This window comes from Microcaecilia unicolor, chromosome 5 (genome assembly GCF_901765095.1).
Source record: "Microcaecilia unicolor chromosome 5, aMicUni1.1, whole genome shotgun sequence".
NCBI lineage: Eukaryota > Metazoa > Chordata > Amphibia > Gymnophiona > Siphonopidae > Microcaecilia > Microcaecilia unicolor.
This window is the reverse complement of record NC_044035.1, coordinates 55,361,519-55,384,296: the sequence shown is the minus strand read 5'-3', so window position 1 is coordinate 55,384,296 and position 22,778 is coordinate 55,361,519. Positions and strand designations below refer to the sequence as shown.

The window sequence follows — 22,778 nt, the reverse complement described above, 5'->3', positions numbered from 1 at the left end:
GTGTGATAAAAACGCTAGTGCACCTTAGTAAACAAGGCCCCAATAGTCAGAAGTCCTGTTCACCCACAGCCAGGAAGCTTATGCAATCAGCATATCCGAATGTGAGTTATTAATGATGGACCTGATGTCTTTTGAGGTTTTTTTTTTTCTATTGTATATCCCAAACTCACACTCATGTGCAGTCTCTTATTACCCACCCCTTCATTCTCTCGTACACAGGCAGAAATGGTGCTTTAGCCAAGCCTTCTTATTAAGCCCTAAACTGCTTTTGTTTAAATATTTTCAGGATTTAAATTCTCTAGAGCTTCATACCTCCTGAGTCTACTGCGGCCTCAAATTTACAAAGATCTGGAGCTGAAGGTAATAGTTTTCATTCTTCGTGAGTAAAAGAAAAGCTGAATGCCGATTTCTTGTAATGCAAATAGTAGTGTATTCCCTGTATATGATATCCTGAATTGTTCAACTTCTGTAGACATATCCTTTTGGAGGCCTCATATACTAAGGACCTTCTCAAATTTTTGGCCTAGGACAAAAACCTTTAATGAGTCAGGTCTTTGGTTTTACACATGCTGCTGGTTCCTGTTGTGGAAGCACTCCATTAGCCACATTGACCCTGAAAAAGCTGGATTCTTTTTAGGTTCTGACACCTTTTACTGGACCAAAATAACAATTATTCAAAGATGGTGCAGAACATGAGCTGTCAAGAGCACACAGCAAGACTATTAGTCATCAGTGCAGACTTAAAAATTTAGAGCAGATCACTAATAAATCAAGTCTGATAACTTCATTTTAATTTGTAATGTTTAGCTCTTAAGCAGCCTTTCTCAGTTTGTTTTTACTACACAGGGGAGGGATTTACAAATTCCAGACACCAAAGACTCCCCCTCCCCTACATTTACTAGATAAATATGAGTCATTTTGTTTACTGCCTGATTTTTGTTTTTTTGATTTGGGACGCGCAGAAAAAGTAGGATGTCCATTTCTATGTATTTGCTGTAATTTAGTTTTGTTTTGTTTTTTAACTAAGTTGCATTAAGTAGCTAATGTGACTTTTACCACAGACCTGGGCTAACATGTACCATGTTAAAACAGCAGTGTGCAGTAACAATGCTGCGTGAGCTGCCTTGAGTGGGAGTGGGCAGGAGCTGAGCATGACATAGGCAGGTAAAGGAGTGGCTGGTTGTGACATCTAGCATACAGGTGTGCCAAAAGCATAGTTGAACATATCATCAGCTAAAGAGGAGGTGGTAAATTCAGCTCTGCTATCTGCACTCCAGTAGCACAGCACTCTATCACTGGAGGTGTGGCGGGCAGACGAGTCCTTCAATCCCAACTTCAACCCCTCAAAGATATTCCCCATCCAAAGCCCCCAATTACATCTCCCACCCCTCTGATAATGCCACTGCCCCCATTGGCTCGGGCAGTAAAAGCACGACAGATGCAGGACACAGTCCCTGCACTTAGCACACAGGATTTGCATTTACTGCATGTTAATCTTTGCTGTTACCATACGGTAAGTGCTAAACCTACCACAGTTTAGTAAAAGGGTCCCTTAGATATGTGACATGAGAATTATATGCTCTCGGAAGCTCACATAAAAACATTTCTGAATAATGTGCATGTTAATTCAGCAAAAGGTATCACGACTTGTAAAGAACCTGTGTTGTTTAGATAAGGGAAAGACATTTTGTATATGGTTATGTATGTGGAAAAAAATACTTGCTATATAGTATTTACTGAATCTGTTAATCCTGCAAGTAAGTGCATTGCTAATAAAAGATAAGAAGAGTTAAAGATATGTGAGGACATAAGCTGGAAATAATAATGTGCTGAATACAAGTTAGAAGTAGTTACTATAAAGGTCAACATTCAGTGGCCTGCTCTCTGTTAAAGCTAACTTGATAATTTATATTTAAGTGGATTTTCAGCCAGCTTATCCTCTGAAGTTGCTGAATTTGCAGTCTAACTTATAAACAGATAAGGTATGTGGTTAAATTAGGACAGCTGTCCTAACTTTATGTGCTGAGTTAACCAGGCACTGGTCGAAATATTGGCCGGTGCCCAACAGTGGAGTATCTAGCATGACACCCAGGGTGGATCATTTTTTTTGTATCATCCCCATCAATGATTTTGGTAGGTTGCCAAATGGTTGCTAGCCTTTAGTTTACTGTTCAGTTGCCAAACATTAAGTACAGATAATACAGAGCAATTCTACCATACTTTAATAGCAGTAATTTCCACAAGTTGTACAACAAGGATATAGTTATGAAAAGGCAGAGCCATAAACACTGCAGTGGGCATTAGAATATTAATAACCCCTTTGGTAAACTAAACAAGCCAAACTAGTACAGATCAACCCTGCACAGTTAATTCTAATAAAAAAAAATCAAGTCTTTCATACAAGCAGAACTCAGACAGATCCTCACTGTATATAGAATAAGACTAAGTAACCATAATTAAAGTGAAATATGAAGAGAAATATTAACACTCACACACACAAGGATTGACTCGGGCTGCACATACTGCAGCGGGACATGTTTTTCCATTCCTAGTCTAACTGAGATAATATTTAACCATCTCTCTGACCTCATGTGCAACTTTCTTCAAATCAGTCACCTTACTTTCAAATTGTTCCTACTTTCTTACTCATCTATACATTACAACTTTGCCTTACCTTTCACTACCAATTATAATGTTCTATTACGTATTGTGTTGTCATTGCAAGTAGTATACCATGCTACTATGTAATAAGAAGAAAAAGAAAAACAATTTTGGACATATTTGTATAAAAATGGAAGGTTTTTTTGAGTCAATGATTTGATGAAAGCAAACTTTTGCAAGTTAATAACCTGTACATTTCGGAGGTTTTTTTCTTTCTGATAGATATTAATAATTATTTCTGGTGGAGGATACTGAACACGATTTTAATGAAGTGTCTATTTATAGTGATGGTATCCTGTCCTAATATGAGCCAGGACGTTTTGGTCTCTGAAAGTTAGTCAAAAGCGTATTAAAATTAGTCCAATAAAAAGATATCACCTTATTTACATTTTCTGTTTATATTTATTAACATTTATTAACACAGCTACCACACTACTTTATTCTAACTTAAATAAAATTATTTTTCTACCTTTGTTGTCTGGCCATTAACTTTTTCTAATAGTGTTGTCTCAGTCTCTGGTTTCTGCTTTCCTCCTCTTCTCTTAATTCTCTTGCCATGATTTGTTCATTTGTCATTTTTCTCTTTCCTTCTTTCCCTTTCAGACTTCTTTCATTTATTTTTCTGCCTCTCCGCTCTAATTCTTTCTTCCTATCCAGTTTTCAATTTCCTGCTTTTTATTGTATCTACCTATACCTTTCCATCTCTTTGCTTCACACGTCCTCTTATTCCCCAGTCTCTCACTAACTCTGTTCTTTTTCTTCCTTCCCCTCATCTAGCATCTTCCCTCTTTATTCCCCCTTCCATCTAGTACCTGCCATGTTTCTTCCCCCTTCCATCCAGTGTCCACCCCCCTCTCTCTCTCTGTCCTCTCTCCCTCTCTGCTCCCTTGCTTCCAGAATCTGCTCTCTTCCACTTCCATCCAGCATCTGCCTGTTCTCTCCCATTTGCGTAAGTCCATTCTCTCCCCCTTCCATCCAGCGTCTAACCCCTCTCCCATCTTGCCTCTACCCCCTTTCTCTTCCCCTTCTCCTGCTGCAGCTGCTTCTCTGGACCAGCAGCAGCAAAACAAGTTCATCATCATGGGGCTGCACTCTGTGTACACGTGGCTGCTGGTCCCATCCTTTCCAACATCATGTTCCTGACAGCTGCTGGTACATAAGAGTGTGGCCCTGCAGTGACCTTAACTTGTTTTGTCGCTGCCACCGCTTCTCCAGACCTATAGCAGTAGTGGCCAGGGTAGCAGTGAGAGGGAGGTGGAGAATGTACGGGGTTGTGTGCTTAGAAGGCACATTGAATGCAGCCCTTACTTCCTGCACCCAGAGTGGACCACCCCCAATACTCCATCCTTGATATGCCACTGGTGCCTGGTTAAGTTTTGGGTCTGCGCGTATAACTGGATATTAGAAACATAGAAACATGACGGCAGATAAAGGCCATATGACCCATCCAGTCTGCCCATCCTCTGTAACCCCTAATTCTTCCTGTTCCTAAGCGATCCCACATGCTTATCCCATGCCTTTTTAAATTCTGGAACAGTCCTCGACTCCACCACCTCCACTGGGAGGCTATTCCACGCCTCCACCACCCTTTCTGTGCAATAATACTTCCTTAGGTTACTTCTAAGCCTATTCCCTCTTAACTTTGTCGTATGCCCCCTCATTCCAGAGCTCTCCTTCATTTGAAAAAGGCTCTCTTCCTGTACATAAATGCCCTTGAGATATTTAAATGTTTCTATCATGTCTCCTCTCTCCCTCCTCTCTTCCAGCATATACATGTTGAGGTTCATAAGCCTGTCCCTATAATTTTTGCATTCAAGACCGCTTACTAACTTCGTAGCCGCCCTCTGGACCGACTCCATCCTGTTTATATCTTTCTGTAGGTGTGGTCTCCAGAACTGCACGCAGTACTCCAAATGAGGCCTCACCAGTGACTTATACAATGGCACTATCACCTCCTTTACCCTGCTGGTCATGCCTCTTTCTATGCACCCAAGCATCCTTCTGGCTTTGGCCGTCGCTTTTTCTACCTGTTCCCCCTATACTGTACCGTTCCCTCTGATTTTTGCGACTCAAATGCATGACCCTGCATTTTTTGGGATTAAACCTTAGTTGCCAAATATCGGTCCATTTCTCTAGCTTCGCTAGGTCCTTCCTCATGTCATTCACACCCTCCAGGGTGTCCATCCTGGTGCAGAGTTTAATATCATCCGCAAAGAGACAAACCTTACCAGACAGCCCTTCTGCAATATCGCTCACAAAGGCATTAAAAAGAGCTGGCCCTAGGACCAATCCCTGCGGTACTCCACTGACTACCTCCTTTTCCTCAGAGCAAGCTCCATTTACCACCACCCTCTGTCTCCTACCATTCAACCAATATTCAAAATACCCACAATGGATATATGTGAGAGAAATTTGCATACACTGCCTGCATTATATGCAAATCTCTCTCGTATATATTCATTATGGATATCTTGAAAACTGAACTGGCTTCATGTGTCCCAAGGACTGGGTTCACCACCCCTGTTCTAATCATTTGCATGTTTATTTTGGCATGTAAATATTAGCACATACTTTATTGAATGCCATACTGCTGGAATTCAACACTGACCACTCAACTGTGAAGGACTCATTATTCAATCCGCAGCTGTATAGCTCAATCAAGACAAGTAACAAAACAAATTTTTAATTGTTCCTTCATTTGTTAAATTGGAGTTCGCTCTTTCTTTGTGGAGTAAACTTGTCATTGCTCTTGGTTTTGTTTTCTCTAGAAACATGGATTGAAGATATATTTTCGAGACCCTTATTCTTTCACACCAGTGCTTGAGGAAGGGATAGGCGGAAACCCCCCCAGGTCCCTCCTCCTTGGAGGAGACATGACAGAAACTCAGAGACAGATTGCTCAATTCTCCCAGAAGGATGCAAAGGTATGAACCTGGTAACAGAGGTGAAAATAAGGTCAGACTTCATTCTCATGAAAAGTACCTCAACTGGTACTATGCAAAATATAGTTAGGAGTGAGGCCCAGTTCCTTAAATGGAGTGTATATATTATGAGTAAAGTCCAGAATTTAGATAATGTGCACACATTTGTATATCTATGGGAGTTGATATGGAGATTTGATGATGTCAAATACTAGTACAAAAAGTCCTAGTAAATGAGGTGGGGTTTTTTTTTTTATCTTTTGATTTTTTTTTTCTGCCATGTGTTAAGAATAGTTAGGGCTCAAGAAGGATGAGTGCCTGAATCTTGAGGAGCTGGGTCCAAGCAAAGGGATCTAGGGGCAAAGAGAGTGGAATAGTGGTCTTTTTTTCCTGTCCAAGTGAGGGTTGGAACTCAGTGTTGGAGTTGCCAGACTCTCTGAAGTGCTGTCCAGTGGTTAGAAATCTAGTGGTTCATAAAAGACACCTAGGGCGTTGGGAGAAGAGTTTCTTCTATTTCATGAAACCTTTTGAGTAGGGTTAGCATTCAGGGACTGAGTGACTGAATTACCAGGATGGGGACTGCCAGTCAAGGGTGACTAAGGGACTGGTTGATTGTGCTAAATCTTTCTATTTTTAATGGAGTTCCTTTCATTGCTTTATTTTATTGTTTTATGAAATGTAAACTGCTACAATAATAATAAATGATAAAATCTGACCTGGTATTTTGAGACCTTTTTGGATATTTGTCCCACTGCCTCTAGTGACTCAGCGAGCGAAAAATAAAAGAGGAGATCAAGGAGCTTGGAGAAAGTGAGGAACAGGAAGGAGTTAAGAATATTTTAGGATTTTTGTGATGTTCTATAAAGCCAGAAGTTGGAGCAGTATCCTTGTGAGACAAGTAAGAAGAAGAAGAAGAGCCCTATATGTCTGATCAGTAATATTCCTGGATCAGTTTATGGAAGTATGAGTACCCTGATTCAATAAAGAGCAGAGAAGACTTAGCATTGGAAACATGAGAGAGAGAGAGATTTTAAGAGTCTGGGTTTCAACTGACTTTTTTATGTGAAGGGACTAGCTGTGGTCTATTTTAATTTTCAGCTAGGAAAGACTTTGTTTTATTTAGCAACAATAAGAACTGAATATTTCTTTAATGAGGTGAGTGAAGATTGACATTGTGCAACAAGTGAGAGAGTTCACAGAGAATGCACGGCCCTGGAGTTGACATAATCCTCCCCTGGTAACAGAAGAGAGGGTCTAAAAGTACACAAACAACAAAAGAAAAAAGTACAATAGGGCTTTCAAGACTAGAACAATTTTGAGAGTCCTTTAGTCATAAAGACCCGACACAGGTCGTATTTCGGCGCAGACTACGCCTGCCTCAGGGGTCCTATAATCCTGCTGCTCTCGAGAAAAATAGCAGAAAGAACAAAACTTCCCTTAGCATTTCGAACACACGTTTTAAAACTGCTCATATGTTCAGAACCAAGTCTTCAAAGATGATGAGTTCAATGAAAACACTGATGGGCCCTTTTAATAAGCCATGTGGGTGCGCACGTGCGTCCTACGCATGTCAATTTTGAACTACCGCTTGGCTACCGTGTGGCCCGGGTGGTAATGTCATTTTTTTTACGCACGTCCACTAAGTGCGCTGGAAATTTTCTGGCACGCGGTGCTAACCGGGCGGTAGTCGGCATTGTACGCATGTAGACCATTACTGCCCAGTTAACGCCTGAGACTTTACCACTAGGTCAATGGGTAGTGGTATGGTCTCAGACCCAAAATGGGTGCGCTCTAGTTTTAATTTTGCCGCACATCCATTTTTGGCCAAAACAGAAAAGGCATTTTTTGCAGGCGTGCTGAAAAATGGACCTGCGCGTGTCCAATACATGCGTCTACACCATTTTTTGGTGCACCTTAGTAAAAGGACCCCTGAAAGCGCTATAACTAAAACTTCCGCAATGGACACTGTTGGATGTAGAGAACCCCCCAAACCAGTTTGATTGTTCCAGTCTTGAAGGCCCTATTGTACTTTTTTCTTTTGTTAATCCTCTCCTGCTCATTCTATAGGAGCATGAAGGTTAAGAAAACGTCTTCCCTTTCACCTAACAGCCCTTCAGATATAGATTAAAAGAAAGTAGCAAATAGGTCCTTACACAAGAAAGGAAAGTGGAGGAGTGGCCTAGTGGTTAGGGTGGTGGACTTTGGACTTGGGGAACTGAGTTCGATTCCCGCACAGGCAGCTCCTTGTGACTCTGGGCAAGTCACTTAATCCTCCATTGCCCCATGTAAGCCGCATTGAGCCTGCCATGAGTGGGAAAGTGCGGGGTACAAATGTAACAACAAAAAAAAAAAAGGTAAATCAAGAGGCTGAGCTGTAGAAGCAAAGCTGAGAAGTGCTGTGTCCTAAAGCTTCCATCTCAGGAAGTGAACAGGGATGCTCATGAGCTGAGTCAAAGGGATGCTTTTCCTACTGAGGGATGGAAATGGACAGGTCAGTATTCAAATGCAACTATCCAGATAACTTTGGAAGTTATCTGGATATTTGCACTGGCCAGGACTGCCTATGGATATTCAATAACACTCTCTGAATTGTGCCACTGAATATCATTACAGACTACTGAGCGATCTGGGGGCAGAGTGAGGACATTGCTAAAAGTTATCCAGAGAGAAGCTATAATTCAGCCCACTATCTGAAAAAAAAAATCAGGATGGAAAAAAGGCCATCTTAATTTTATCCAGTTTGATATCCTGATTGCAAGCTGAATATTGCCACTATCCAGATAGTGATGCTGTCACAGCTCTATTCTGTATTCAGTGCTGTCCACTATCCAATATTTTGCCTGTAGTAGTTGGTGTAACACCCCCCTCCCCCACAAACACACACACCAATCACTGCGGCTGAATATCAGCTGAAGAACGAATAGAAGTGGCTCTCAAAATCAACGGAAAAATGATGTTATCAAAAGAACATGAAACCATTAAAAGTTCAACCTCACTGTAAGAATCACTCATCAGATAACAGAAAAAACGGTAGGAAAAAGCCTCAGAAAAAAACCAGGCAGCTCAAACACAATGTTTCAGTTTCCCTCCCATCAACCATCTTTAAAAAAAAAAAATCTTCCTTTCTTCTTTTTCTTTTATTACTTTAATATTTAAACATAGCAAAAAAAATTTTCTTCTTATTTTAAACTTTTCAAAATATCATAAGGGTTATTCTCATGGCTTTGACAGAAACCGGCATTCAGAACACAACAATGCCAGAAAGCTGTTTTTGTCTTGTACTTCAATGGTCACATATCCTGACCAAACTAAAATAGGTTTATACAAGAAACAAGAATAAAATCTAATGGAAGCATTCTGCTGTGCACTGGCAAAATATACTAAATAAAGATAGCAAAGGAAAGAATGGACCAGACCAACACAATTACAAGCAAGTCCATAGCTCACAGAAGCAGCATCTTAACTGCCCACAAGATAAGTGCATTCCCTTATGATATTTTGAAAAGTTTAAAATAAACATTTTTTGCTGCGTGTGTTTAAATATAAGTGAAAAAAGAAGGGTTTTTTTTAAGCTGATGATCGATAGGAGGGAACCTGAAACATTGTGTTTGAGCTGTCTGCTTTTCTGCTCTCTGAGTGATCCTTACAGTGGGGTCGACTTTTTGATGCTTTTGTGTACATACCACTGCCTTCATTAAACTTGAAGTGAATCAAAAGAACATGCACATAAGGGAAGAGAATAGCTAGCCACCACCCCTGAACCATGGCCACGTTCACCATAGCTTAAAATGGCCTACCGTTCCAAATTGGCATGAGCTAACTGTGCACTAAAAAATATGTTAAAATTTTGTGTTTGGAAGGGTGTGTTAGGAGGCAGAGAGTGGCATTCCTGCACTAATCAGTTAGCACAGGATTACTGTGTGAGCTCATACCAACGACAACACAGGTGAGTGCTCACGCAGTAATTTTTTTAAATGGATGCATGCTAATGGCAACATTAGTACATGCTCAGTGTTGTAAGCAATAGAGGAATTTTTAATAATAAGGAGGAAAAAGCCTCAAGAATCTCCCAGCTATCGGCTGGAAGAGCGGGACTTCTTCATCATCGGCAAAAAAACCTCCTTAATCTCAATGGCTAAAGCATTAGACATGGATTTATTCAAAATGCCAGCTTAAAATACTTAGCTGCTGAGTCTTCCTTTTCTAGTTTAAACAGTCGGCTCTGTTTAAATTAGAAAAGGAAGACTCAGCAGCTAAGTATTTTATGCTGGCATTTTGAATAAATCCATGTCTAATGCTTTAGCCATTGAGAGATTTTTTTTTTGCCAACGATAAAGTCCCGCTCTTCCAGCCAATAGCTGGGAGATTCTTGAGGCTTTTTCCTCCTCATTATTAAAAATTCGTCCATTGCTTACAACATTGATCATTTGAGAATCTTTTTCTTTCTGTTTGCTTATTGGTATACGGGATTCTCTTCCTCAAATTATATTGTAGTTTAACATTAGCACATGGCCTTAATTTAGAAAATGGAAAAATCAGCCATTTTACTGCTGCGGTAAAAATGACTTTAGCACATGTGAAAAATCCCATGCAAGATTGCGTTAAAGTGGGTCTGAGCAATAGCAACAGTTCAGTGTCAAACTCCGTACTCTGTGTGGCATGATGGTACAAAACGGCTATACTAAATTTAAAAAAATGAAAATGCCATATTTTTTGCAGCACACACATTTTTGAATGACAGGTTGCAGTTACTTTTCCCTGCTTATGCCACTATACAGATCTGGATCTGATCCCGGGATAAAGATGGAAATGTTTATAAAACAATTATAAATTAATGAAAAATATTTTAAAATACTTTGCAAAGAGCAAACATAATTTTGTAATTATACTTTGCAAAACTAACCATTAAAGATATTTAGTTTTCTGCCTTATTATACAATAAAATTCCAGAAAGGCATGGTCTGACCTTGTTTATTAATTACACTCTAAAGACACTGAGTGCTCCAGTCCTGCCAAACTGCCAACAGAAACAGTGATACCACCATGTAGAATGATCAGCTGGTTTTATTTATCAGGATGGACACTTAAATAATCATTAGTTTTACTCCAATGTAGAAATAAAAATGATAGATGCTAGCTTCTTAAAATCATATAGACTGTGATCACCTCTTCAATTTCCTGGACCCATGATAGCTAAGAAGAGAGGGGAAATAGATCTGATAATGAAAGCACCCAAGTACGCACAGAGGTAGCAACTCGGATGTGAGCTCGGGAGTAATTTTATAGCTTTCCACACTAAGGATAATTTTATAATTATAATCATTATAAATTATTTTATAATTATTAAATATCTGTCAAATTCAAACTAAAATGGCTGCTAAAAAGGCACTTAAGCTGCTCTCCCGTGATATTCAGTGAATATGCCACTTAGGGCCAAATTCTGTATATGGTGCCTAAAATTAATACGTGCTAAGCAATTACACCTATGCATACTCTACATACCACGCATAAATCTACACACAGTATTTAGAATATGCTTAGGTGTAGTTAATGCGACTGAATCTACGTGCGTCCATTTATGCCAGCAAAAAAAAGGTATAAATCCCTGCACATAGATTTACACACACAGGCCCATATTTTATAACAACATGTGTAGATTTTGGAACGTCCACAATGTGCCCATTTCCATGCCCCCCTGACCATGCCCCTTTTTTCCTGTAGGCGTTAGAATTTAGGCGCAGTACATTACAGAATATGCTTAGCAATGTACGTGCGTAAATTCTAATTTTTGCCAATTGGTGCTCGTTATTGCTTGTTAAGAGTGTTAATGCTTAACAGCTTGTTAAAACAATTATTCTACGCGCTTAGTTATAAAATATGCCTATAACTAGGCGCGCTGTATAGAATTCAGTGGTTAGCGGCTTAAAGATAGCCAGTTATATTGTGTGATATAACCGTCTATCTGTCGATTTTTAAAGTGAGAGCGGCCATATTTGGCCACCACAATAGGTGGAATAACTTTGGCTGGTCTCACTTTAAGCGGCCCTTCTGGATATCAGTGTGGCTGGTTAAAATCAGACCGGCCAAAGTTAAAACAGATATTCAATGCCGGTCACCAGAAACAGATCAGCATTGAATATCTGGTTTAGCACTGACTGCAGGAGACAGCCCGGCTATTTCCCGCGGTCTGAATATCGGGGCCTAAGTTTTCAGGGGTGGCTTGGGGACACTGCTTTGGCTGGTGGGGTTTGGGTATTTCTATTTTGAGTTGGAAGGAGCAGACTGGACAAAGATGACATTTCAGGCCGTCCTTAAATTATCCATCTAGCTATACCACTGCTATAAACTATTTCCAGGATTCCCCCAGAAATCATACTTGTGTACCTTTCAGGTTTATCCAGAATATGAGGAATTTATGAACTGTTTAGTTTCAGCCATTGACCCTCTGCTGGATACATCACCTGTTGACATAGGTGCAATGAAACGGGGGTCACTTATCCAAAGGCTGCGATCAATTATGACTCTCCAACCTTTGCTACAAGCAGGTAAGTATTTGGAAAAGGCTACTTTGCGAACTGAGGGGAGAGGGAAAATAGAACTTAAGGATATGTCAGGATTTCTCTGTTTCTGCTCAATCAAGGAGCAGGAACATATAGACTAAAAAGGCATGTTAGCCTGTTTTTGGCTGAATAAGAGAAAGGGAAACTCAGTTTGTTGTAAAAAATGTTTAATTTTTTTTTATTTTATTTGTGTTTGCGCTATTATTTTTTCATTTTTCCTTGTTCTCTTTCAATAGGCCTTAAATTGGGCACACGGCTTCCTCAATATTATGAAGTTCTTACAGCTCCAGTATCCAAAGTAAGTGACCTAATATTAATCTACTGCATTGCATACTGTAATTTTTACCAGCTAGCCACAAAGGAACTTTCCTTGGATAGTACACAAGTGGTAAAAGTAGTAATAATCTAGCAACTGTTTTCAGCTGTTGTGTTTAGAGGAACTCAATGCAAATATTGTATTTATCTTATTGAACCATAAGACCCACTTTGAAAGAAGTGGGGAAAGCACGCAGAGCATAGCTCATGAAATTCTTTATGTCCTTATATTTCTGTGTGTGTATATCTGCATTGTCTTTGCTTGTGTCCCTAAGGAAGAGGAAAGGAAGGAGTAGTAAGAATGGAGCAATACCCAAACATTCCATTGGTTTAGAAAGAATAGTAAAATTAAACCAAGTGTGATAATATAGTTAACCATTAGTCCCTTGATTCTAGAAATTTGCTTCTCAAAGTTCTGACCAGAACGCAAATTTGTGCTTGCCACTTTTTTTTAATAACTTTTTATTTTTAATATTTCAAATTATGCCATCACATCTTAGAATGTAACTGAGGAAAACAGAAAAAAAATGTATGTTGGAAAGAATGAGAGGAAAATTCTAATATTGATCATCTACAATTCTAAGTAATAAGTCCAGAATATAGAAATTATAAAGGAAATTTTTTGTGCATGCTGTTTCTAATCTAAGCTAATAGCATTTATAGCCCGTTAACCAGATGTTCTAGGTAGGTTTGCAACATAACAATAAAATATATCCTTGAAATCAAGATAAAATCTATCCTTGAAAACAAGATAAAATCTAGCCAACTTAGGGACTCATTTTTGAAAAAGAAAAACGTCCAAAAAGTGGCACAGAGTGGCAGATGGACCTTTTTTTTTTTTGCCAAAACGTCCAAATCACTATTTTCAAAACCCATTTTAAAGATGTGTGGGGCAGTTGATGACACCATTGACTGAGGGTAAGTGGACTATGGCATAGAACTAAACCACGTTCTGGAGGGCCTAGGGGGTAGGGGAGAAGGTAATATAATCTGAGGTGTGGGTGAGGAAGGCTTTGAGGAACTGAGCAAGGTAGTTGGAGATGGTGGACTGGGTGAGGCCTACATTGAGTGCTAGCACTGACTGAAAAGCGCCGGTGGCAAGAAAGGCAAAGAGGCAGTGACCATAAGGTGGACTGGCACTAGATTATTCCTGCATTTCCTGGCATGGAGGAGGGGTTATACTTTGTCACAGAGGTACGTATGGCAGCCCTAGCAAAGCCCTAGTAAGGCATTGCTGGTCAACGGGGTCCATGAAGCAGGTCCTGGGCCTAAATACTGTGGAATTGGGGTTCCAAAGGGATCTTCACTTCCTCTATTTTATTTAATGTTTTCTTACATTCATTGCTATTTGAATTAGAAGAGGCTGGCTACAAAAATTATAGTTATGCAGATGACTTTACAGTTTTAATTCCTTTTTGTTCTTTATCATAAGAAGTGTTATCAGTTATCCATAGATGTATTTCATGATTGAAGCCTGGATGATGCAACATAAAGTTAAATATTAAGAAAACTAAGAGTCCCTTTTATAAAGGCAAGCTAAAAAGTAGCCATCTCGTAGCGTGTCTGCCAAAAAGCCAAATTTCGATTTACACCAATAATGGCCAGGCGCTAAGTCCAAAATTAGCACCTTGCCATTTACCGCATGAGCCCTTACCACCTCCCGTTTACTTGGTGGGAAGAGCTCACGTGCTAACCCGCAGTAATCAGGCAGAGCATGACAATGTGGCCACACTGCCAGTTACCACCGGGAGCACCCCCTATGGTAGAAAATAGAGAATTATTTTCTACCGTGGGAAACAACGCGCAAACTTCGGAACTACCACTGGGCTTCTGTGCTACCCTGGCAGTAGGGCCGAATTGGCAGGTGCTACCTGCACGGTTGCCCTACCGTGCCTTTGTAAAAAGGGTCCCTAAGTTTCTCCTCATTGACAACAGCCCTAATCCTAACTGTACAACACATTCAATAGGGCAACATAACTATTGCCTCTCGTCTACTGCAAAGATCTTAGGAGTTTTTATTGATCGAACGTCATTGTTTGATGCTGAGCTTAATTATGTAACTAAAAAGTCTTTTAATCTTGTGTGGAAACCTTGTAGGGTGCATCGATGTTTTTTATCCAGATCAGTTTAGATTACTAACTTAGGCTCTAATCCTTTCGATATTGGATTACTGCAACATTGTTTATACAGCTGCACCTAAGTATGTGTTGAAGATGTTGCAGACGATCCAGAACGTGACAGTTTGATTTTTTTTTTCACTCAAATAATTTGGCAGCACTTCTGATTACTTTGCATTGGCTTCCTATTGAAGCCAGAGTATATCTTAAAAATTTCTGCTTCCTTTTCAAAATTCTATATGGCTTAGCTCCACTTGTCAAATACTGGTAGAATTTATAGATTCAAAGCTTTTAACTTTTAAAAATTTCCTTCTGTGAAGGGTAAAAGGAGACTAAAATTAGTTGATTCTCTATTTTCATATCAAGCTGCTAAGTATGGAAGGGAAATAACTGATATTGTCCGAGTTTCTTTTAATTACTTAGATTTCAGAAAGCGGATAAAAAACTTAATTATTTCGTAAATATGTTTTTAAATCATTTTGAATGTTATTCTGCTGTATAATTCTTTTGTTGATTTAAATGTAGCTCCCAGATTTTGTCTGGTTATTTTTATTGTAACCCGCTTAGAACTATTAAGGTACAAGCATGCCTTCTTCTGGGCCTTCCCTCCAAACTCTCATCCACATCCAGCAAAGCATAAGCCACAACCATGTTCAGTGCATCCATGATTGACGTGCAGGTTCCCACCACCACAGGTGCTACCCGTTAAGCCCAGTAACACCACTGTGCACTCCTCCACCTACTGCACTCATTCTCCGAGCACCAACAAACAGTCCTCACACAAATGGCAGGAACACATAGCACAGTGACAAACTGGGAGTGGACAAACAGGAACAATGAGAGACAGAAAACAAAAAGGTAGGGGGTTTGAATGGAAGGTGTGGTGGTTTGGTGGGGAAAGGGGGCGAGATACCAATAGGGCTGCCAAGCGACAAAGCTGGACCTGGGGCAAGAAATCTTCAGGGCCCCCCACGCCCCCTACAGACACTGCCGCTTTTCTCCCATCCCTTCCACCTCCCGCTGGTCTCACCTACAGCTTCCTGCAGCCAGCAGCGATTTACAGTCAGAGGCTGTCTCCATGGCCTTCCTTCTGCCGCATCCCATTGAGCCCTCTCTCTACTGCAACGTCCTGTTCTGACGCTAAACAGGAAGTTGCAGTAGAGAGTTTGGGACATGGCAGAAGGAAAGCCACAGAGCCAGCTTCTGACTGTAAATCGCTGTCGGCTGCAGGAGTGGAGGAGTGGCCTAGTGGTTAGGGTGGTGGACTTTGGTCCTGGGGAACTGAGGAACTGAGTTCAATTCCCACTTCAGGCACAGGCAGCTCCTTATGACTCTGGGCAAGTCACTTAATCCTCCATTGCCCCACGTAAGCCGCATTGAGCCTGCCATGAGTGGGAAAGCGCGGGGTACAAATGTAACAACAACAACAAAAATAAAAAACCTTTAGGTGAGACCTGCGGGGAGGAAGAGATTTTTTTACTGTGGGAACAAAACTTTTTACCGTTCCTGCTGGGCAGTAAAACGTTCTGTTCCTATATCTGCAGTGATTGTCGGCATCTTCTGAAGGCCTGGCACCGGGCCCGAGGAATTTTGCCCCCACCCCACCCCTTCCTCTTGGTGGCCCTGGATACAGAGCAAGGGATGGGTGTGCCTGGGGGGGCTGGCAGGTGTGGGCAAGGACTCGAGGAGGTGAGACACAGAGGAGTCAAGGTAGGAAATGTGACAAAGCAGGAAATGTGAGGGTCCAAAGGTTCAGACAGGGAAAAAGAAACAAAGGTTACAGACCACTCAGGGGGTCTGAGGGGAAACCAGTGGAACCCTCCTCTTCAAAGAACTCTGTTGGTTCATAATCAAAACCTCAGGAATGCTCTGAGTCTGACCCAGAGAAGGATTCTTAAGGACAAATCTGTGAGCCTCGACCTCTGTGTCACACCAGCGAGGCAGATATTTCAAGCCTGAGCCCCTACAACTCATTTCATAGGTGAGTAGTTAAATCTAAAACTTAACAGTATCACTATAGACTTTTTCCAGACCTTCATCTGGCTCACACTGAACAGACATAGTTCACCCCAACAGATTGTGAGGCAATTGGTACTAAGTTTGCTTCTTTCCAATCAAGCAATGTTGCAATATATGCCACTGTTCCTGATACCCTGTCCTTCCAATGATGTCTTGTGGTCTTTATTTATGTTTATTCCAAATCTTGATACACCAGTCTTCATAAAAACATCAGGGTAGTTAACAAACAATACAAAACAGAAAAAAACTGCAAGGGAAAAAAGAGGAAATAAAAGTACATAAGTAATGCCATACTGGGAAAAGACCAAGGGTCCATCGAGCCCAGCATCCTGTCCACGGCAGCGTCCAATCCAGGCCAATGGCACCTGGCAAGCTTCCCAAACGTACAAACATTCTATACATGTTATTCCCGGAATTGTGGATTTTTCCCAAGTCCATTTAGTAGCGGTTTATGGACTTGTCCTTTAGGAAACCGTCTAACCCCCTTTTAAACTCTGCCAAGCTAACCGCCTTCACCACGTTCTCCGGCAACGAATTCCAGAGTTTAATTACGCGTTGGGTGAAGCCTTTAAGATCAAACCAGGAAAACTATGGCTGATCACATGAAATCAGACCCTAAAGGCTTGTGTAACAAATGAGTCTTTCAGCACCACCTTAAAATTAGTTAAAGAGGGTTCAGTTCAAATATATTGGAAATAAATTCAAAAGCAAAGAAGCCAGAATATAAAAGGCCAAATTCCAAGTGGTCTCTAACCATTCTTGTGATGGGGGATATAAAAAGCATGTTGTCATTCTGACAGCGAAGAGATGTTGAAGGTACATGAGGCATCAAATCATTAAACAGCACATCTGGCTGACCAGAACTAGAACATTAAAGGCTAGCACTAGAACTTTGACTTATATGCCACCAGAAGCCAGTGATTCTCCTTTAGAAATGGGATAATATGATCAATAATTTATAATTGTTTTGCAAAAAAGTATGTTTTGAACAAGTTACAGTTTTCACAGAGACAAATCCTATTATAAAGAGAGTTACAATAGTTAAGTCTAGATATAACCACAGAATGAATCAACACAGAAAGGATATCACAATCCAAAAAAGGACATGGTGATTCTATTGGAATACATAGAAACGAGCCTTCACTACTGCTGATGTTTTCTGATTAAAGGATAGATGAGAGTCTGAATTCACCCTAAAATTATCAAGGAAGACTGAAGTCTCAAAAAAGTATCATTGATTCTGGGTGCTAACAATGGTGTAAAAGAAAGGTCTGTGATCCATATGGCAGTACATTTGTCTGGATTACAACGCAACAATGATTTTGCTACTGAGAGAAAAACGTGATTTATACTAAATTGAACCCGCCGATTCCAAATATGAACTCTGAATTTGCCTGACATGTCTAGATTTTAAGTTATACATGCAAACCTATTCACTTATAATATTAATGTATTATATATTGGAAATATTCCAATGGACATGCCCAGACCTGTCCGGACGCGCTCAGACAGGTCTATTGGCTGATGTCAGCAGTAAGTATTGTAACCAGGTACCTCTAGGTGCAGCCAAGGATAGAACAATCTCCTCCAGCCACAGGCTCCTGGTACAGTTAAGAAATAAATGTCCACCAGCAAGTTCAATCTTAAGGACTTTATTCCATGCAGGTTTCTAGTAGACCTGATACACAGTTCCAACAGCAGCATTCACCTGAAAGTGTGTGGCAAATAGTCCCCTTTAAGCAGTAGGCTATCAGCACATACCAGGATTCAGTACAGGCTCACAGTCATCTCCAGTCTGGGCTCTTTATCCAGTGCACAATAAGCAGTAGTTCAATTCCAAATAGAAGCAGTTCTTTCAGTTCTTCATCACAGTTAAATCACAAAGCAGCAGTTTCTACCTTCTACTCTCTTTACCTTCAGAAGAGTTCAATACTTTAGGGACTCCTCATACCCAAGGGATTTAACCCTGCATCAGCTTCACGGTAAATTCAATACTTTAGGGACCTCCCTTACCCAAGGATTTTCAGCCTGCAAATATTTTTGGGACTTCCTCACACCCAAGGGATTTCAGCCTGCTTCAGTACTTTAGGGACCTCTCTTACCCCAAGGTTTTCAGCCTGCAACTGCTTCTCTCTCTCTCTGCTTCTCTCCTCTGGGACTCCTTCCCACCTGCCTAATCAATCCCTGGCTTCTGCTCTCACAACCAATCATTCTCCTTCCATTAGCTTCCCCCACACCCATACCAGCTGAGTTGAGCATTAGACTAATGATGAGCTCCTGCACACAGGGTTTCCTAACTCTCTTTCCCCCTAGTGGCAGCCCATCTACCCGTCCTGCCAGCCTACACCCATGTCTTCCCCTATTGCAGCTAGGAGTCCAGTCCGGGTTCCTCATCTCACCCCCTGGCTCCTTGCCTGCAATGCCTTCTGGAACTTGTATTTCAGAGTGAAACTGCCTTAACCCAACTATCCTGGGACTTGTATTTCAGACTGAAACTGCCTTAACCCAACTATCCTAGATGTGACTTTATCACAGTATATAAGGCAAGATGGATAGACGCAAATGTGTTAACAATCCAGACAATTTCTGCTGCATATGTGGCAAATAGACTACTTATGATCAGCGCAAGAATCTGACAAAGCGAGTGCGCCTTGCTTACAAGTATGACTTTGACTGTCAAATTGGAGATCCAGATAAAAGCTGGGTACCTCATGTTTGTTGCATTGTGTGTTACTCTGGGCTAACGCAGTGGTTGAATGGTGAAAAGGGCGTCCCTGACGAGCACTTGGACGAGTTTACCATGTCGTGTTTTTCTTACAATCAAGGCACAAAAAGGTGCCCGAACTGACCAGATGACCACCGGAGAGAATTGGGGATGACCTCCCCTTACTCCCCCAGTGGTCACTAACCACCTCCCACCCTTAAAAAAAATCTTTAAAAATATTTTGTGCCAGCCTCTAATGTCATACTCGGGTCCATCACAGCAGTATGCCGGTCCCTGGAGCAGTTTTAGTGGGTGCAGTGCACTTCAGGCAGGCGGACCCAGGCCCACCCCCCACCCCTACCTGTTACACTTGCGGTGGTAAATGTGAGCCCTCCAAAATCCACCACAAACCCACTGTACCCACATCTAGGTGCCCCCCTTCACCCGTAAGGGCTATGGTAGTTGTGTACAGTTGTGGGTAGTGGGTTTTGGGGGGCTCATCACACAAAGTAAAGGGAGCTATGCACCTGGGAGCAAGTTATGAAGTCCACTGCAGTGCCCAGTTGGTGTCCTGGCATGTCAGGGGGACCAGTGCACTATGAATGCTGGCTCCTCCCATGACCAAAGGGCTTGCATTTGGTCATATCTGAGATGGGCATCCTTGGTTTCCATTATCAACGAAAATCAGAAATGACCAAGTTTAAGGACGACCTAAATTTCAGGATTTGGGTGTCCCCGACTGTATTATCAAAATGAAGGACGTCCATCTTGTTTTGATAATACGGGTTTCCTCGTCCCTCCATCGGGATGTTTTGCGAGGACGTCCTCAGCAAAACTTGGGCGTCCCTTTTGATTATGCCCCTCTTTGTAAACTGCTTTGAATGTAGTTGCAAAAACCACAGAAAGGTGGTATATCAAGACCCATTTTTCCTTCCCTACTTGTAAATAAATTATCCCTCCATTCATCTAAGGTATGGAACACTAGCATTGACACACATAAGAATGTTATGTGCCTAAGCCTAAGTGCACCTAAGTGGTATTCTATTCGCCCAATATTTAAAACCATCTAACCGGCCAGGAACAGCTCCAGCTCTTGGCCAGTTAAATGGCACTCAACCAGCTATCTGGCAATTTACTTAACTGGCTATCTGGCCATATTCTGCAGGAAATTGCCAGTTTTCTCCCACTGAATATTGCCAGTTAGCGCTTCGTGGATAGCCTGTTATATTGTGTGATATAACCGGCTATCTACCGATATACAGTGCATCACTGGTTAAGTTTGGCAGCCCAATTAGGCCGCCAAAATACCTGGAATATCTTTGGCTGGGTTAAACTTAACCAGCCAGTGCTGAATATCGGCTTAGCCGGTTAAATTTAAACCAGAGAAAAAGCACCCGAATATTCAATTCTGATCACTGGAAATGGCCCGGCATTGAATATCCAGACTCAGCATCGACTGCGGGAGGCATCCCGGCTATCTCCCATGGTCTGAACATCAGCCCCTATGACTTTAGCACACAACTTGCTTAGCTGGTAAATGTAAGGAGTGTGCACAGGGGAAGATGCATAGGTGGGTCCCATATTTACATTTGTAACTTACAGAATACAATAAGTTATGCTCTAAAGTGCTACATATAGGTGCGTTCATGTACTAGCCTGAACGTTGGTGTGTAAATGCCAGCCTGTGCTAGTATTCTGTAACAGCCCATTGCATCTTGGTGCTCAACTTTTGGAAATCGCCCCCTTAACATGCAGACAACCAGTAATATGAAGGACTCTACATAGTGGAGGATATATGCTGGCATGACCTTCCCCTGGTCTTACTTCCAGTACCATATTGATATCTCCCACGTGGTCCCTGTTTCACATGGGCACACCACTGCTGACTCCAAAATGTAGCTCCTCCTTCACCTAAAATCTTAACTCTGGCCTTTAAGGATCTTCACACTAATTGCCAGATTATTTTGCTAGAGTGACAATTCCGTATTCTCTCCCCTGGCTATCGGTAAATGATCACAAGCGCGTTTAGAATCAACAAGGAAAAGCGCCTTTTTTCTGGCCTTTAGTAACAGCTTTCACTTACATCTGAACTGTCTTTTACTAATTTTAATACTAAAGACCCATCTTTTCTCTTTAGCATTGGACTGATCATGTTAACTTACAGGGGATTTGCAGTTAGCTGATATGTTTCTAGCTGATGTGTTTTTAATGAAGTAATTATTTATGATTTTCTCTTTGCTCTCCGTCTCTGCCTTTGACTGTGTGTGTCGTTTAACTGATGCCCTGTCCTGTCTTTTATGGAATTGTTTTCCTGCTTCTAATATTTTTGATTGTTCATCGCTCTGATTTACCTTGTAATAAGGGTGATTTTATCATACCAAATAAACATAAATGAATAGTGATATACTCTGACAAACATTGGTTATGGCATAGCACTGTCACTGCTGCATGCTGAAGAACCTTCTAACTGTTCATAATTCATTCACATCTTTTTTTTTTTTCTGTAGGGATAAAGGTTATCTTAATTATTTTCCTTTAATTTGCAATAAAATATAACTAATACATTTGATGAAGACATTACATACATAAGGAAATGTGGGAGATTGTTCTTGGAGCAAGATTAAGAGCAGGTAGAGGCAGGAGGTGGGTTCAGGAGGGGAATGGTGGGGCATTCTCAGAATGATCTATTGGGTGTGTTGATTGGGTCTGTTCAGTTTTTAATGTGAATGATAGCTTGTTAGATTTACATTAGAAAATCATAGCTGGTAACCTGCAATGAACTAGAATTTGAATATACTTAGTCAGCTATGGAAGATTTAGGTAGAAGCTCTGAAGAGGAGTGTTTCAATAACTTGTTTGTAGTGACATATTGGAAATTTGATGTAGAATCTGTTTATCTTGATATGATTCATTTAAATAGTTAAAAAAAATTTTTTAAAAATAAACAGGCTGTGTTCACTACACATACACAGATTTCACTGTTCAGCCACTAACAGGAAACTGCAACATAACTGATTACACATTCTTTTGAGCATATGATAACATAAGATGCAGTGGTCGGGTGGCAGGATCCTACTCTGACATGAGCTAGATGTTTTCCTGGCTCAGGCAGTTTCTGGCCAACTGTATGAACCAGATCAGCTGCAGGAGTTGAAGGTAGATTTACTTAGTCTCCCTTTAAGGACTGGGGCTGTTGTGATGTATATTCCTGCTACTCAAACATAAGGGATGGGGGAAAAGATTTTGGCAGTAAACATGTTTCTTTGAGGACAAGCAATTAGTACTACTACTTATCATTTCTAAAGCGCTACTAGACGTATGCAGCGCTGTACACTTAAACATGAAGAGACAGTCCCTGCTCGACAGAGCTTACAATCTAATTAGGTCAGACAAACAGGACAAACAAGATAAGGGAATATTAAAGTGAGGATGATAAAATAAGGGTTCTGAACAAGTGAATAAGGGTTAGGAGTTAAAGCAG

General features: G+C 41.0%; 1 protein-coding gene across 2 annotated transcripts in view; it reads left to right on the top strand.

Moving 5' to 3' along the window:
• PYROXD2 (pyridine nucleotide-disulphide oxidoreductase domain 2) overlaps positions 1 to 22,778 on the top strand; it is a 146,581-nt gene that overhangs the window by 33,448 nt on the left and 90,355 nt on the right. Inside the window, exons 4-7 of one of the 2 annotated variants that reach the window (XM_030202911.1) lie at positions 287 to 360; positions 5,430 to 5,585; positions 11,974 to 12,127; positions 12,379 to 12,440. In XM_030202911.1, coding sequence (XP_030058771.1) covers positions 287 to 360; positions 5,430 to 5,585; positions 11,974 to 12,127; positions 12,379 to 12,440 — 446 coding nt within the window. The remainder of the gene's footprint in view (positions 1 to 286; positions 361 to 5,429; positions 5,586 to 11,973; positions 12,128 to 12,378; positions 12,441 to 22,778) is intronic. The other variant, XM_030202912.1, reaches the window with a different exon arrangement.